At 36.6% G+C, this 19,155-nt stretch overlaps 1 protein-coding gene across 1 annotated transcript; it reads left to right on the top strand.

Annotated features, from left to right (window-relative positions):
- Positions 1 to 3,426: 3,426 nt before the first annotated feature.
- LOC140136099 (centromere protein N-like) lies at positions 3,427 to 18,720 on the top strand. The gene is made up of 8 exons (XM_072157804.1): positions 3,427 to 3,737; positions 8,909 to 8,954; positions 10,507 to 10,566; positions 12,101 to 12,174; positions 13,676 to 13,849; positions 15,650 to 15,827; positions 16,739 to 16,872; positions 17,865 to 18,720. The coding sequence occupies exons 1-8, from the start codon at positions 3,555 to 3,557 to the stop codon at positions 18,105 to 18,107; spliced, it is 1,092 nt and encodes a 363-aa protein (XP_072013905.1). The 5' UTR covers positions 3,427 to 3,554; the 3' UTR covers positions 18,108 to 18,720.
- The last annotated feature ends 435 nt before the right edge of the window (positions 18,721 to 19,155 follow it).

Genomic DNA, 19,155 nt, shown 5'->3' with positions numbered 1-19,155 from the left:
CAAATTTGGACCTTTTTTGACCAAAAACCATAAAAAAACCTGATTTTTTTGCTCGCTACGCTCACAAATGCTTCAATTTTGGGACTTTTTGAATACTTTTGCAAATTTGGGGAGGTGCAGTCGCACCCCCGCACCCCCCCCCTGCGTACGGGCCTGGTTACTGCCAAACACACGCCTTGGTGGTGGGCCTATATTAGGCCTATACATGTAAAACATCATAGATGACTTGGAATAAATGCAGATAAAGCAAATATAATGTAACCTTTACAACAATAAACACCTATCACGCCTAAAATAACTCTAAAAACCCTAACATGGAATTCAAGACTTTTTGGTAGTCAATTGAAAAATTCCAACTTTTTTGTGTAATTTTAGATACCCTCTATAGAGGGCGATGGAATTCAGATTTTTTTTAGTAAGTCAATTGAAAATTCCAACTTTTTTTGATAATTTTTAAAACCCTCTATACCCCTCCATGGAATTCCAGACTTTTTGCTAGTCAATTGAAAAATTCCAACATATTATTTGGGTATCTTTAGAAACCCTCTATAGAGGGCAATGGAATTCAGATTTTTTTTGGTAAGTCAATTGAAAATTCCAACTTTTTTTTTGACAATTTTAAAAAACCCTCTATACCCTCCATGGATTTCCAGATTTTACATGCACTAAACAGGGCCGGAAATCCAGGTTTCTTCCTCAAGTATGCTTTGGAATTCCAGACATTTTAGAAAAAAACCATTTTGCCCTCTATAGGGGGTGCATGTTTTATCTGGAATAGCCCAATATACCATTAGATTTATAAAATTTACTTCGAGAACTGTTATATATCACAAATTTGAAAAATATCAAATTTTAATAATTTGTCATAAAATTTGTATTATATCGTGAATTTCAAAAAATGAAAATTATTTGATATCAGAAAGACATTCTTCGTATTCAGAATGCAATTTGATATGTCTGATGTGATCTCATGTCCCACAAAAAATACTGTCGAAACGCGCGCTCAAAACGCTCATTCCAGATCCCTTAAGCATAATACGGCAGTAACTATACCAATCTACGTAACTTGACATCAACTCATGCGAGTATTTGGGGGGGGGGGCTTTGGGGGCGCGAGCCTCACGGGGTAAAAGCAGGGGGGGCCAAAACGAAGGGGCGTCGGAAGAAGAAGGGGCGGTAAAAATAATTAGTAAAGAAAAAAGTCGCTATACATCAAAATGTGTTGCTTTTAGGGCGCTAGCGCTTATATTATAATCTTTTTTTGTTTGTTTTGTTTTGTTTGGTTTTTTTGCTCTTCACTTTTTCAACCACCGAAAAAAAATTGGGTCAACCTTTTCGGGCTGTTGAGGAAGGGCGGCAACATTTAATGTTCTTCAGCCCCCCGGGGTAGGAGCGGCCACGGTACGCCACTGCAACTCATACTTAAAGGGTTTCAAAAACAATTTATTACCAACACAAACATGATAAAAAATATGAAATTACATAACGAGGAAATGGGAAATACGACAAGTGATCACAGGTCCATGTTACACCACCAGTATAGGCCTATGGGGTATTCAGACCATGATGCAGTCATGTCTACAGTAGAATTCATCTCGACCTTTGCAGGACTTAACCCCATTAAACTAGATAACACTCTGGTTGTGCACAAGTGTCTGTTTTCATGTGCGATATCGCAATAAAGCTGGTATTCATAGCTTCAGTTGGGTAACCGATTATAAAGGAAACGAAAGGAAACAATGGTATGTGTAGCTTTGTTCACGAAATGAGACAATGGCGTGCTTTTTGTAAACCAGCATTCTTGAAAATGAGCAACATAATGATTGTTGACTTAACACGGTTTGGAAATAATTTCTTCATATTTTTGGTGTTATCTGTCGTTTACATGTCCTTCCTAAAACACAAAAGTGCGACCCTCTCCAAACACCTAAATTAGCTAAAAATTTAGGACATGTTACAAAACTATATTGTCTAGAATTTTAGAAGAGTACTTTTAATATTGGCCGGTTATTTTTCACACAGCGACGTTAACTAGGCAATGTACTATTACCTATAACATTAACTAAAACACCAAAGTACGAATATTTCCAAACATCTAAATTAGCTAAAAATTTAGGACATGTTAAAAACTATATTTTCTAGAACTTTAGAAGAGTACTTTTAATATTGGCCGGTTATTTTTCACACAGCGACGTTAACTAGTCATATCCCCATACTTTTAACGTAGGGCTATTTGTAGAGGTCACGCGTCAATGGGAAAGACTAAGAGCACTGTGTATTGTGTATAGGAAAACGGACAGTAACTGCAGTATGCCCTGTACAAACCAATGTAAAGTTTTTAATGCCCTGCCAGCACAACAATATTAATAGGTAAACTAATATGCAAATTATTGACAGTTCATTAAATGTAAACCACTTGCATTTAAAAATCTACTCGGTGTAGTGCTAGAACATGATAACATGTTATCTTCAAAAAGATAAAAACACTTATTAACAGGAATGAATTCAGACCTAATGATGGTAATCTTAATTGTGCTGTAGGCCTACAACTGCATGTTTACCCGCATTCCTCATTCGTTTTTGAACTTGCCAAGAGCTTTGCCGTAAAATCATGAAATTCTGAGACATACTTTGAGGAAAATTTAGGGCCTACTTGATTCGATACTCGCATTGTTTAGGTATAAAACAATTGATGTTTTCATTTCAAATGTGTATACAATTAAGGGGCTGTGCAATAATTATGAGCCCCCCCGGGGGGGTAAAATTTCTGAACGGCTCGCCAAAAATCGCTTCCCCCCCCCCCTCCCCCCAAAATTGCTTGCCCCCCCCTCTCGGCCTGCCAAAAATTCTTTGCCCCCCCCCTCGAACATGCCAAATTTTTGGGATCCCAAATTCCAAACTTTAAATGATCTGTATGTATGTTGCGAGCGCAGCGAGGAGGAAAATTTGCATATTTAAGCGTTTCCGTACCGTATTCCTAAGCCTTTTTAGAGCGTTTTATTAAAAAGGCTCCCCGTGAATGCGTGCCAAAAATCGCTTGCCCCCCCCTCTCGGCTTGCCAAAATTGCTTGCCCCCCTTCTGGCTCGCCAAAATTTCTTGCCCCCCCCATTTTACCCTCCCCCAGGGCTCATAATTATTGCACAGCCCCTAAAATGCTGTGCACTTTTGAACACTCGAAAATTACAAACAAAATTAAGTTTAACAAATCTTTAAAAAAGAAAATTCCAAAAAAGAACAAAATACAAAAGGAACACCCGCATTCCGCATCGAACTGCCATGGGCTTTTGAGTGACTTTGAGACATAGCATTTTATTATTATATTTTTAGCCAACAAATCAAAACAAAAAAAACTTTAAAAAAAAAACACGTCAGGGTCCTCCTGCGCGCGAACTGTGCTTTATTGACGCATGAGGGCGTTAACAAGTCAGAAAAATGAAAAAAATGCAAATGGCGGAAAACTTGAAAATGATCGTAGCTCTGTTTACAAAAATAATCTTCGATTAAATGAAGCAAATGTCTTTATTTTTCTAAATGGAAGATACGTCAAGTAGAAATGATAGCAGTAGATTTTGTCGGCGCTCTACGTAAACTTTTGCGCCGTTTTAAACATGATAAATTGGCCTCGGTTGTCGCCGAATGGGGCGTAATAGAAAAACACACAGCGAAGGAAGTGTTTCAAAACCAAACATTAAAAACCAAAAAAGCTGTTGTTGAAGGGTTATTAGATGCATGTAAAGTAAGTGATTGTAGTAATTAAGTTGTGCTACAGCTCATTAAAATAGCTTAGGAAAAGTTATAAACCGGACGCGGTTTAAAATCATGATCGATTAGTACCAAATGCATGCAATTGAAAGGCAAGGCTTCCGAATTCGGCAGAATTGCTAACAAGAACTTGTCTTTTAAAAAAGACAAGTTCACGGATCAGGTGTATAGTACATGTACTGTGAGCTACTTTGGTCTAACATTCAATACCGGTATTCATATCTAACCTACTCTGCACTTATTTGACAATAAATAAGTGATGAGGCTTTACCATGATACCTGCGTCTTGACTCTAATTTACCCTGAGTAAAGTCTAAGATAGTCACTTGTGCTGAGCATGAAATTGGCCACTTATCGCTCACTGTTCAAAATGTGACATCTACACCAATTACAGTCCCCGAAACTGTCTACTTTTTAGCCGACCTCAATTCAAAACATTTAGTGATAGTTAAAAATGCGATCCCCAACCCTTTGGTTACCTTTTGACGAATTTTTTTTCCAACTCTCCGCGGAGTCTCCGTGTCTGAAGTTTCTCTGTACAAACATCGAAAATGTCGCAATTCTCAGTTCGGTGATGATACTATATCCGCATCGCTGACATGAATATGCATATCTCTGACTCTGACCCCTGTAAGGTCAAAAACGTGGCGTTGATTTCAACCAATCCGATCCACCGTTTAATAAGCAGCTTGATACTGACGTCATATCTGAGGTGACCAGGAGGCAGGAGCTACCATTTTGGTAAACTGAACTCGACGCGTGCGTTCTTTTGGTTCACATAAATCGAACAAAATTTTCAATAACGGGTAATAGTATGATTTCAATTTTTTATTAATGAAGTTACTTGTAGTTTTGAGGAATGACAAAGTTGTTTTTGGAAACTTAGATGTTTGTTTCAACTGATGATGTAGGATCGCAAGGTGAGTGAATTCGTGAAGAGATTTGCTTGTTTGAGTGATAGTAGGATACGGGGTGTAGGCTAGTCCTCTGTGTTTGACCGGCTCCGACGTCTCAATTCACGACGTCTCAATTCGTACCTGCTTACCAGACAGCAATACTGCGTATTGCTGTATGGAACCAGATATAACTCTAATCTGGAAAACAATATTTTTTAAAAACCTCATTTTGCATTTATTTTTTTATGCAACCTCGGGAGCCACCTACAGGATCTCGTTTTGCATAAATAGGTCTTTATTGCGTTGCAAAGTAGCAAAACTTTCTTCATATATATGGCCCAATGTGTGCCTGGAAAAGGCTATTCCCTCTTACAACCTATGTCTGGTTCCCGTATTGCTGTCTGGTTAGCAGGTACGAATAATTCCGCGTGAATTGAGACGTCAGAGCCGGTCAAACACAGAGGACTAGCCTACATCCTGTATCCTACTATCACTCAAACAAGCAAATCTCTTCACGAATTCACTCACTTTGCGATCCTACATCATCAGTTGAAACAAACATCTAAGTTTCCAAAAACAACTTTGTCATTCCTCAAAACTACAAGTAACTTCATTAATAAAAAATTGAAATCCTACTATTACCCGTTATTGAAAATTTTGTTCGATTTATGTCAACCAAAAGAACGCATCGAGTCGAGTTCAGTTGACAAAATGGTATCTGCTGCCTCCTGTCACCTCAGATATGATGTCAGTATCAAGCTGCTTATTAAATATTCATGAAAAGGTCACAATCGGTGGATTGGATTGGTTGAAATCGACGCCACGTTTTTGACCTTACACGGGTCAGAGATATGCATATTCATGTATGAAAACAGCGATGCGGATATAGTATCATCACCGGGACTGAGAAATGTGACATTTTCGATGTTTGTACCGGGGAATTTCAGACACGGATACTCCGCGGAGATTTCTACAAATTCGTGCAAAGGTAACCAAAGGGTTGGGGATCGCATTTTTAACTATCACTAAATGTTTTGGAATTGAGGTCGGCTAAAAAGTACCGTAGACAGTTTCGGGGACTGTAATTGGTGTAGATATCACATTTTGAACAGTGAGCGATAAGTGACCAATTTGACGTTCAGCACAAGTGTTTATCTTTACTCAGGTTACTTACAACCTATCAACAGGTCTGATTTCTATAATGAGGTGTCACCGGGTTTGCAAGAGATAATAATACCAAATTTAACCACCATGAAATTTACCACATCACGACCAAGTTCACATTGGGCGCCCATTCCTTTTTAAAGGAATTTTTATTAAGTCACCTACGGTACTAAGAAACAAATTTGGCTATAACTAGGTATGTCACAGTGGCTGCACAATAATTCTGCTACACTGTGCATGCAAGCATAACAGTGAATTGAAAAGCGCGCGCTTCAAAGTTGGCCAATTTTAGAAAACATCCATGTCGATAAATGAATTTCCTCAGTATGCTTCATTTATCCAAATTGTTTGAATTTTTAATATATGGTGTGTGAAGCCTTTCCGAGGCTACCATCGGGTCCCTCAAAATTAAAAATTGTATTGTTTAAGAGCTACTGCCTGTTTTTATGGATTTTTGAAGATCGCTCATAAATCAGTAAATATAGGCTTATTGAAATAAAGGGACCTATCACCATTTAGCTGAAATACTAATCTTTCTTAGCATGTAAATTATTTCCGTCGAAAACATATGAAACACTTCGAGAAAACTAGTTGAAACAAAACATTATTATCAAAGATATTTTTAGGGAGTAATTTTCCAAACCTCAATAGCTCTAAGCCATTGTGTGTGTCCAAGGCCATACTATTTTTGTATACGCGGTACAGTGGGGATGGCTTTTCCGTTTACCATTTGTTATCCCATGTTAATCCAGATAACAAAATGTTCATTTAAAGTCTCATTGCAAATGAATTATGATTTTTACTTTTGGTTTGGCTTTGAGCAATGGTGACACATACCATGTTTACAGAAAAAATGAAAATTCTATTCCAGACATCGTCAAAATGTCAAACTTTGTACATGTATGTTTTGTATTATAAAAGTAATTAACTGCAGTTTCTTTATTCAACATCATAACAGGTTCATACTTGACATATTTATGGTGAATGAATAGACTTTCATTAAATATTGAAAAAACACAAAATTACTCATGCCTAATTTACATAAAAATATCATGAATACATAATTACCTGTAATTAGCTAATTTGCATAATTAATTACTTTTTGTGTATTTTTTGTTATCAATTGAAATAACTCTGTATACATATGTGTGCAAAAAACCGCACCCTGATATCATGTACGGTTTTCTATTGGCATCAATTTTGCATATTAATTAGCTGAACTTAGTCATTTTTTCACCTTTAATTTGTCTGCAGATTGGCTGAATTTGCTAAAATAGTATATTTGGTTAATTTATTATAATTATTCAATGATAGATTTTTAAATTTTGTTTTCTTTAACGAAGTTCGGAAAGATAGGCATTTAACCTGTGGTACTTAAATTAACGCTGCTTTTTCAAGCAAGCGTCCAAATAAACCTTCAAAATCTCGAAATGTGCCAATTTTTCAATTCCGTTTTTTGATTTTTGATGCTTTAATAAAGCTCATTCATGTAGAAACATTAAATAACGTTTTTCTGCTGCGCTTATTTTTGAGGTGATATACCTACTATAAAGTTATGAAGAAAATTGTATCTTATCACAAGTAAACAAAATAATTACACAGCTTGCTCTTGCTAGCTTTTTTCAGGGTCATATGTATGAACACCAATATTATACAGGTTTATAGGCCTACACATGGGTTATTACAAGAGTCAATAAACATTAACTAACATTTTCTGTGTGAGATAACCTGCCAGGTGTTTACGCAGTAGCAACCAGATGCAGTATGCAGATGCAGATTCAATTAACTATAGAGTATAGATAATGGACTTAGTTTTGTGCAATGTAGTAATTTTCTGAAGTAAATCGCTTGCTGCACAGTTTTCTATACAGAATATGTTTACTTTGTATTCAGGCCCCTGCTAGTAAAACCAATCAGTTATGTGTATTGTCAGCATGTGATGGCTATAAGCCAATTGTAAACATGTTTCTAAAAAAGGCTAAAAAATTCCTACTCCTGGACAGACTCTTTTCCGGGTTAGGGCTAATTAGTAAGTTGTCATGTGTGGCAAGATTAGATAAAGGCATACAAACTAGGGTATGAGATATTAGGAATTATTTCCCAGACTCTTAATCGCAGGGCTGGTGGGCTACATACCTATTCATGACACAGGATATGTAAGGGATAAACTGTGCATATGAGATGTGGGGGAAAGTGGCATCATTTCACTGCCGTGAAAAAAAGCCTTAGTTTCATGCTTTAGAAATTTCAATTGAATGAACACAGCTTTCAACAACTTTATGCGATCCAACTATGATCGTATCACATATATTTCAAACTACAACACGAACACACGACCTTGTACAATAATTAAATATATATTATATAACTTTTGCTTTTAATTAATATTAAATTCATGAATTTTTATTTTTTAAATAATGTAATTTGAAAATTATATAAAACTACCGATCAGTCACAAGTGTTGTTGGCATGGGTCTGTGTTACACATGCATAGTCGGCAGTCGCACACGCTGGCATACATCGTGTAATGTACACAACGTCAAAAGATCATCAGGCTGTGTTCTATTCAATTGAAATTTCTGCTTATTATGTTTGATTGTTTGTATACTTCCTCAAGAGAGTGACAAAGTTTAGTCAGTAGTCCTTCGACTCCTTCCCTAATCTAGTTCCAAAGGTTCAGGTATTCGGTATTTGTGGTATTTCTATCATCATCAGATGGAGCACGAAAGAGCTTGGAAGTAGTACCGGTACGTAGGCCTACTATTGCTGTAAAAAGCGGCCATATATTTCCAACTTGCTTGCAATGCAAGAATAAGAATAGATATACGAAAAATTAATCATTAAATATAAATTACACACAGGTCACTGATTTTCTTGTCTCATTATGAGTTATATCAGGCTCAAATATCTAGTGTCCCACCGGGTCAGCATTGTTGGAAGTTTACTAGCCCGACTCAAAATCCACTGGGGCAGGGCCACCGCTTAAATCCGTCCCTGGTAATTAATGACTACATAATTATATTCACCAACAGTCAAAGTCCCTGATCTTTTAATTAAATTTTATGTTCTTTATATTGTTACACAGGAAAAGCAGTTAACAAAGAAAAATGTAGCAGAATTAGATCTTATTTGTAAGTATGTTTGAAATTATCAATTTAAAACATGGTTAGATTTTTGTACCTCATCACAACATTTCTTGTACCAAAATAATCTAGATCCCAGTTTTGAGTTTGCATTATTGCAACAGTTCTGACATTTGAAGTAAAAGTTCATGTGTTTCACAATAGGTCATACATACAATGTAGAACAGTATGGGTTGAAGTAAGTTCCCACCATGGGGGTGGGGGGGGGGGGAGGAATGAAGCTTTTTCACTTCTTCATTTCATAATAGCTAAACGGGAGTACGGGACACATTTTAAAAGCATGTTAACCTCAATCCAAAGTAAGTACCGGTAGTTCACTAACTTCACTTTGGAAACTAACAAACAGAGGGAGTACGGTGAGTAACTGAAAAGATCAGATCTATCAATTGTGCACAAATTGATTAAACCAGAGTTTTAAGCTTAAATGCAGCTCCAGAGTATGCACATGGACAAGATTTTTTGTACTTCATCACAACATTTCAAACCAAAATAATCTAGATCCTAGTTTTGAGTTAGTTCCAGTAACTGTCACTCGTCGTACCTAGAGTTACAGTTCACTCTATTATTATCTTTTCCACAAATAAGAAACATCACAATATGTGGGCTCATTTTGGGCTCTAAGGATGCAGCTGAGGAACTCTCTCAAGGACAGTTTGGGCATGCACTGACGATTTTAATCCCATTGTACCAGGGTTTGGGCGTGCTTGGATGATTTTAATCCCACTGTACTAGTCTATACTCCCAAAGTTGAGGTAATTGATCAACATTGATCTCATCTTTTGGGTGGGTTCAAAATTCCCATGGTTGGCAAAACCTGCAATCTTCATGGGAGTAATTTACTTAGTGCAAAAGTGGTCAAAATATTGCTCTGCAAAATGTCTTGAATTTCATGATTTGGATTTATCATATTGAGCAGCATTTTACTTGTGATGTTTCTACACTGTGTAGAGAGGGTCTACAGCATCTCTGAGGTAAAACTGACAAATACAAGGTATATTTCTTGATGCTTGAAGTTTGGATTTCTTAAACGTACAGTGCATCCCTATTATGTACCGCTGCAAGACTTCAGGTCAGTAGATGTCATTATGTTTATGATAAAGACTGAAGTCTTGCTGGCAGGACTAAGTTTTGAGTTAGATTGTTTGACATTTGAAGTAAAAGTTCATGTGTTTCACAATGGGTCATACATAGAACAGTATGGGTTGAAGTAAGTTCCCACCATGGGGGGGGGGATGAAGCTTTTTCACTTTTTCGTTTCATAACATCTCAACAGGACACATTTTGTGTTAAGCATGTTAACCTCAATCCAAAGTAAGTACCGGTAGTTCACTTTGGAAGCTAACAAACAAAGGGAGTACGGTGAGTAACTGAAAAGATCAGATGTGAAAATCTATCAATTGTGCACAAATTAATTAAACCAGAGTTTTATAAAGCTTAAATGCAATAGCCAGAGTATGCACAATGGACAAGTAGACCACGGAGTTCTAATTCTAGATAAAAGAACACTATGAAACTATTAAAAATGTATTATTTGTTTCAGATAACTACCATCACTCTGAAAGCAAGAAATGGAGTGTATTTGAACTCCACGGCAAATCAGGTAACTTACATTATGCAGTCCAACCTCTTGTATCTGACCATGAGGGGACCAAGCATTGGCTAGATAAGTGAAAAATCCGGATAAGTGAATGATGTGTAATTCTGCATAGAATTTCTGAAGTGCTAAATTGGGACATCAATATGGGATAATATGTTAAATATTACTAAATTGCAACAGAACCCATTTAATTAATCACCATATTTAATAACACATTAAAAGTCAAGTAGGTAATGGGGATACGCATCCTGCACAAGAACAAATAAACATGATTAAGCATCAGTAATGATCTCCTTCACTTGTGTACTTGCGTAATATTTGTTTGTGTGTATTGTTTACCATGACTGCTATAACATTAGACCCAGCTTTAACCACCGTTTATCAGTGGGAGCTGGTAGCCTAATGGATAAGGGTTCAATTCCCATGCCGGCATATTCCCTTGCTTTTTTTCAAGTTGGGTTGTGCGCCGGTCGGGATTTGTGTTTATTCGTTGTCATGTTTAATTGTAACACTTTGGGTTGACAAACTGTTCATTCTCTCACATTAAAAGTCCCCCAAAATCCAAGTAGTGGAAGAGTGCTTAATTTGCATAAATACAAAATGGCTGCCTATGCAGGGGGTGAAATTTCAAAGTATGTCAACAAATCTTTTAAACAATCATACCAATGTATTGCTCTCATCATAGGATTCAGAAAAAGTATAGTTTGATGTGTCTCCGACATACAGTTCTTGAGTATAGGCAAAAAAGTCAAATTTTGGGTTCCACATGTGTTTACAGTTGAAAATTGCTCCAATTTTAATCCAACTGGTCACACATTGTTCCTTTGGCAAAAATGAATCAAATTGAGAAATTTGAGAGGTAACGTCACAAAATAGGTTAAGGTCAACAGGTTTCAATGGATTTAAAGGTAACAAACCATCTGATATGGCAAACTATTCTTTTTTGTAAATGTTCTTTCAACTGGAGTAATCTGAGACCATTTTTTTAAATCAAAATCGGAGAATTTTTCAATTTTTGTCCCCTGTGGAATCCAAATTTTGACATTTACCTTTTCCCCTATAACTCAAGAACTGTACATCGGAGATAAGACAAACTATACTTTTTCTGAATCCTTATTATAAGAGAAAATACAATGGTATGGTTTTAGTTAAGATTGTGACCAACTTTGAAAATTCACCCACTGCACAAGCGGCCATTTTGGATTTATGCATATTAGGAACTGTTCCACTACAGGGATTTTGGGGGGCTTTTGATGTGGTGTTATGTATGCTTTTCTGAAATGAATGGTGATTAAATGGATTCTGTTGCAACTGGTGGGTGATTTCATACTTTGACTGGCCTAGTAAATTCAATTCAAAAATGGATGGAGTTTGGTGGAGATTAGTGTATGCAAATGCATGTTTAATATTTTACTCATATGATAATGCCTAAACTTGCTGAGATGCAATATGATTTGAAAAATTGAATATCTTAAATATATTATTGATTTTGCTAGGTTTCAAAAGTGATGTATTTCATTTTATATCATGTCTACAGGTCAACATGATGCTTTGCAGACCAAAGAATTTGGAGCAAAACTGAGGGAACAGTTAAATTTTTACTTCAAACATGTAAGTTAGGTGCATTGTGGTATGGTGCACCATTAAATTGATTATTTTAGGGAATAAACCAAAAGTTTGATGACGTCTTAGCAACAAAAGCAGACCTGCCAACTGTCCCTCATTTTGAGGGACTGTCCCTCATTTGGGGTTTACCAAAGTGAAAATGAGGGACAGTCCTGTTTTCTGAAAATTTCAGTGATGGCAAATTTAAATGTAAGAACAGCAGAAAATGATGAAAATATCTCTTTAAAATTTGCTATAGCATTTTCTTTAGTCTATTGTGATAAATTCAGACCTGCAAAACCTCTGAATTCTGAAAGTATTGCACACCTTAAGTCTTTGAATTTGTCGGTACCTGATTTGTGTACATGTACAAGGTTTTGGTCTCAATGTCCCTCATTCTGACTTTGGTAGGTTGGCAGGTCTGCAAAAGTGCTTTCAATAGGCTGACCCCCTTCCCACACTCCCTGAAACGTAAGTGTGAAATGTTGAAAATTCAAACTCTAAAGATTAACTTTAACCAATATTTTGACTAGCTTTAACGTAATCAGACTTTTTGACCCCTCCTTATAGGATGCTATTGAACAGTTGCTTCGTTCCCTTAAGGGATGGGCATAACCAGGGTTGTAGCTAGAGAATTTTTAGTGCTGGGTGGTATTTAAGGGATCTAAAATGAGCGTTTATTGCGTTTCGACAGTATTTTTTGTGGGACATGAGAGCTCCTCAGACCTATCGAATTGCATTCTGAATCTGAAGCATGTCTTTCTGATATCAAATAATTTTCATTTTTGAAAATCACAATATAATACAAATTTTATGACAAATTATAAAAATTTGATATTTTTCAAATTTTTGATATATAACAGTCCTCGAAGTAAATTATATAAATCTAATGACATATTCTTAAAGTGTATGTAGCAGGGAGGAAAAGCCGACGGTCAATTGAAATTTTGACCTTTCATATTGAAGATATGGATTTTTTTCCCAAAAGACCTAATTTCTTTTGGTGTTTTGGGAAAAAATCCATATCTTCAATCTGGTCAAAATTTTCAATTGATCGTCGGTTTTCATCCCACCTACATACACTTTAAGTATAAATCATCAGATTTATAAAGTTTACTTCAAGTACTGTTAAATATCAAAAATATCAATTTTAATGATTTGCCATAAAATGTGTATTAAATTGCAAATTTCAAAAATCAAAATGATTTGATATCAGAATGACATTCTTCGTATTCAGAATGCAATTCGATATGTCTGATGTGCTTTAATGTCCCACAATAAATACTGTCCAAACGTTCATACCCCAGCCCTTAGGGAATGTTTTGTGAAATTGACAATTTTATGTGATTTTGCAATTTTTACACTTGAGTGCTGGGTGCTAGAGCTTAAATTGTTTATTAGTGGAGGGCACTAAATCTGAATGCCGGGCTCTGCCGCCTGCCATAGCTACGTGCTTGGGCATAACCCCTCAGCAAATCCTAATCCTTATATTGCCCTTATGTCATAGGACCTGTGTGTGAAGAAAGTCGACAGTGCTCTCTGGATTCGCATCGGCATTCACGAGGGCGCCAGCTCCCAGCTATGGTTACCAAGCAACGTGATCTACATGGTGCATCATCCGCAGTCACATTACATCATCTTCTCCAGGATCAAAGTCTCTCATAAGGACTATCTTATGCAGGTATGGTGTTTGACAGATGTGGGTGGGTGTCACATAAAAATTATCTTTGTGGAAAAGATTGGCACTCTTACTGTGATCAATATGTGTTCCCTGTTGACGAGTGGCCAATCAAATTATCGATCTTTTGTTATGATATTGATTTAATGAGTCAGAAGCCCCCTCACCACAGGTAAGACAGTGCCATTCTTCACTGGAAGCTAGTGTAAGAGTTCTGTTAGTCAAAAATGTGTTGTAACAGCCTTCAATGGGATATTCCATTTAAAATCCACACTAGATGTTGGAAATATCTTCTACAGGGGGAGTATGAATTTCAAATGGAATGAGCACATTAGGCAACTCCGTTTGAATCTCATACACCCTCTGATAAAGATTCAATGTGAATCTTCCACAGAAGAAGGGTAAGATTGTAATAGAATTGGTTAATGAACTAATTTCATGTGAAATTCATACGCCCCCTGTGGAAGATATTTCCAAAATCTTCCACAGGGGTACTGTGGATTTTTAATGGAACAGCCATCAATTTCTCATCTGTCCAGATCCCTGAACTGGCAGATACATAATATCTGGAGGTTTGTGATGCTTTCAACAATGCAGTCAGGGCACATGTTCTTTCTAGAATGGATTTATAATGCTGCTCTTTACGCAATGGTATTTCAGAAAAAAATCTTAACCCGTCTGCAACGTTATAAAATAAATGTACGAGACCCATCTTTGTGGAGCCAAAGTACAGTACACCCATTCTTCCCCAAAGCTGGAACATTGCGAAACAAATCCAGTTCTGTACTCTTGTCTACACATTCTTGAATCTTCTATTCCTGAAACAATCTGTTTATTCCCTGTATTCTATGATATGCATCCTTCCTACTTTTCCTATAGGTCTCACATGCAAGCTGGTGCCAGCGCATTCTCCATCATGCCACCCTTTTTATGGAATGGCTTGCCTCTCAATATCCGTACCCCATAAGTGACCAGATCTTCAAACAGAATCTGAAGACCCATCATTTTGTCCGATGTTTTCTCCCGTGTAGTAGTAGTAGTAAATTCCCGTGTTTAGCACCTGTCAAATGTTTGCCTATTCCAAGAGCAAACTCCCTGTCATGGGTGGCTGGCAGCTATAACACTCATAGTTCTGTAGGTCTTCTGTTAACATAGTTCTTTTTGAACAATTCCAAGAAAAAAAGATATGATCAAGTGAATATGCCCCCTTGTCTTTGACCAACTCATCACACCCTCTACGGTGGTTCCTGTTGCTATAAGAAAACAGTCAGATGTGATGAGTTGCCAGTCTGATGAAACCACCAGTGTAGTGGTGAAATGTCACTAAAATAACCTTTATGATTTTCATTTTTCTTGGAATTGTACAAAATAAACTATATTAAAAGTTGAATCTAACATTTCAAATGAACTTGTTCAAAGGTCTGTATAGGTCTTGTGGTGCTTGAGGTCACAGACAAGCCTCTATTTCTATCTAAGACCACAATATGTGAATTCCTTACGATTATGATTAATTTATAGCCTGCTATGTCAACGGTTTGCAGTGTCAAAAATAAGGTCCGCTATGTTGAATATAAAATAAGGTTTGCTCTGTGGAATCGAATCCTAGCCCTAAACCCAAGCTTACCTTATTTCATATCGCCATAGCAAACCTTATTTTATTTCATATTTGAAATAGCAAACCTTACTTTTGACACAACATACTTTTGACATAGCGTACCTTTTGACATACCGGGCGGACAGCTGAGCTGTAACTTCCACTTAGCTATATATTTTAACATTATTTATTTTTCTATTTGACCACAGGCGGTGCTGAACACATTGCAGTGTACTGAGATCAAGGAATTGCAGTTAACAGGACAAAGTGTAACCTCTCTGGCAGACTTGGCATTGAATAGACAGAGTCAAGGAGGATTTGCACAGTATAGACTGAACCAAGTCCATGGAAATCCCTTGTCTAGAAGGTCACAAAGGAAGAGAAAAGGTAAAGAAAATAAAACGTAAATGAATAATTCATTTGGGAGGTACTTTATCATTTTCATATGCTGTGATTTTAAGGACTCAGGTAGCAACATTTGGATAGTATTTTTTGTGGGAGCTGAGAGCACACCATACATATCGAATTGCATTCTGAATACGACAGAATCAACAGTATAACTTCATGAAAATATGCAATGCATGAGACCTAATCACACTGATTATTGGCGAATGCGAGGCACGGTTACTAATTAAAGAATAAAGGTATTGTTTTTAGATGCTGCAGTGCATCTATGGTCTCATATAACATTGGTGACATCAACATTTTAAGTAAAACAAGTTTTACGCCAAAATTAATGATGTCGCCTGCGTTATATAAGACGATAGGTGCATGACAGCGGCTAAAAACAATACCTTTATTCTCTTTTTTAAACAATTCAATTTAAATAAAATATAAGTATTACCAAATTAAATCCTACATTTTACAAGGAATTAATTACCTAGAGCTTAAAATCAATCAGTACCGTTGTCAAATAGCGCGTATGAGTATCGCGTCGACACACACTAGCTCAAGTATTTGATATCATGTCATATCACACGGCCAATACCCAATAAGATTGCATGGTGAACCATTCAAACCTAATACCTATAGATTAAAATCTTCCGCTCTTCTCCAGTGTCCTCTGTGGCTCAATTGGTTAGAGCGCTGTGCTAGTCGATAGTTCGAATTCGGCCAGATGCACTGGTTTTTTTTCCAACGTTTATGTGCGCTGGCTACTCTGGGTAAAGATTAAAATTTGTTCATCCTTTCAACCCAGAGAACTAAGTATATATTTTTCATTTTGAGAAGTGGAGATGAGATCATCAAACATTTCCCTTTAAACCATGAATTTTGTTGATGTTGTTTACACTTTTTAGCTTCATCTGAGATCGATCTAGTTGATGTGGCAGTGACGAACGAGAACATTAAGGAGAGAGAAAAGCAGGAGAAGCAAACAGAAGATGTATTTGGTAGGCACCGGCAACCAAAGCTACAGAAACTAGAATATAGGGTAAGACAAGAGGACAGACATAACAACAATCAAATGTTTCCCCAATATAATTTTAATTTCATGAATTCTGTTTTCATTATCAATTTTTTTTGCCTACACAGCAATGTGTTGCATTGCATGGGGATTATGTTATTGCGTAGATCATGGTTGGTCAGCTGTCCATCCATCCAGCAGGGAGGAAGCAAAATTATTACTCCACTCTGCAGCTTACACACAATAACATATAAACTTTAAGTTGCAGACCTGCCAACTGTCCCTCATTTTGAGGGACTGTCCCTCATTTGGAGTTTTCCAAAGTGAAAAAGAGGGACAGTCCTGCATTCTGAAAATTTCAGTGATGGTAAATTGAAATGTAAGAACAGCAGAAAATGATGCAAATTTCACTTTAAAATTTTACTATAGCATTCTCTTTAGTCTTATTGTCATAAATATAGACCTGCAAAACCTTCCTGAATTCTGAAAGTATTTCACACCTCAAGTCTTTGAATTTGTCGGTACCTGGTTTGTGTGCATGTACAAGGTTTTGGCCTCAGTATTGTGCTGTATAGTTTTGTGTTGTGTTATTTGCATATTTATGAATATTAATGAGCGTATTTTAAAATTCCATTTATCCACATGCAAGAACCAACAAATTTTTAACTTGGTAAGAGGTAGAGTATGATGACCTCTTTGGCTGTATAGTTTTGTGTCATGTATCTGCATATTTGTGAATATTGATTTAAATGTGCATTGTACAATCTTGGGGGTCATTAATGATTTTGGTGGACAATTAGTCAAATCGTCAAATTCATCCTACTGTAATGAAATTTGTGAAATGGATAACCATTAGCCATCATTTTTCAAGGTCATCAATGGTCATCTGGTGTCAAATTATAAATTTATGAAATTGAATTTGATAGAATATTCCATTTCCTTAACTTTTAATAGTTCAGCCAAAAATTTAACAAAATTTCAAGTATTTCTTATCACCGTTCTTGCTCTTCTCATTCTAGCTTGAGACCAGATTTCGTGGGACAAACCATGCACCAGCCATGGCTCTACACCAACAGAGTGGCACCCCATTCAAGTGTTATGTGAAATATGAAGGCCCTAGTGTATTGGAAGGTATCAAAGGACTCTGTAACAAGGGATTGGCTTCATACCCACTGCCGTACCATATCAGCAATACACATTCACTGGGAAAGAACCATTTCGTCCTTGCAGATAAAAAGAAACCATTACCAAAAGGAAAATGATCAACACTGAGGCTGGACAGTGAAAAAAATCCCTCATTGTCATTGGGTGTTATATGTGACACGATCTGGTCCATGGGGGCCAAAGGAGGCATTTTTGAAAATTGAGTTACTATAATTATTACATTATATATACAATAGGCTATCATTTACTGAAAACACCAAAGGTCTAGCATACTTGGTTCTAAAGTTATGAAGGTTTTGGATTTCTATTTTCTTATGTATTCTATTGTTTTTTACTCCATATTTTTACTTTTATCTCAGTTTCAAATTTGCCCCCTTTGGCACCATGGACCAGATCGTGTCACATATATGCCTACTAAGGGATGAAGTTGGTTGAAATGATAACTGTACATGGGGAGGAATATAGGGTTTGGTAACACTGAGTTTGGTTGACTTACATGATACTAGAGCAGCAGTTCCCCAACTTTTTTACAAGTGATCCAATTTTCTTTTACTTATTTACTATTATAATGTAGGGTAGAGACGGGTAAGACCAAAGTTTGAGTTGTCCAGCTTACTAAACTTACTAGTACAAACTTTGCAAATGCAAACAAATTGCACACAATGCTGACTTATATGTAATAAGATGCATCTTGACCTGAACTTACTTAACATGATGCTACCTACTAAAATTGTGATTTCAGAGAAGCTTTTGAAAACACCATTTATAGTTACATTGTTAAATTGTTGTTGACATTTATAATGCTACCTTCATGAATTTTTTGCTTGCGACCCTTTTTCAAATTCACCAGCGAAGTGTTACGTGTAATCCGATTAAAACCATTTCAACTGGATCACGCTTTTGAGTTCTACACCATGATCGAAATGATCGCAACACAAAGTCTATGGCATGTACTGTCAATTCCAAAAGGTGCGTGATCCAGTTACTAGGGAGTTACATATCCACTTCGCTGGCGAATAGCCCACGACCCCCAAAAGGTCGCGACCCACAGTTTGGGAATTGCTGTACTATAATATTTTTTATTTTGGCAAGTCAGTGACTTGATTTTTTTCTTCCTGATCATGGCCAATTGTGGTGGAATTGTTA

This window comes from Amphiura filiformis, chromosome 16 (assembly GCF_039555335.1).
Source record: "Amphiura filiformis chromosome 16, Afil_fr2py, whole genome shotgun sequence".
NCBI lineage: Eukaryota > Metazoa > Echinodermata > Ophiuroidea > Amphilepidida > Amphiuridae > Amphiura > Amphiura filiformis.
This window is presented reverse-complemented; position numbering and strand designations above follow the sequence as displayed.

Coding starts and splice junctions, on each gene's coding strand:
- LOC140136099 (XM_072157804.1), top strand. CDS start 3,555: ATGATAGCAGTAGATTTTGTCGGCGCTCTACGTAAACTTTTGCGCCGT. Junction 3,738..8,908: donor GGTTATTAGATGCATGTAAA/GTAAGTGATTGT, acceptor ATTGTTACACAG/GAAAAGCAGTTAACAAAGAA. Junction 8,955..10,506: donor AGCAGAATTAGATCTTATTT/GTAAGTATGTTT, acceptor TATTTGTTTCAG/ATAACTACCATCACTCTGAA.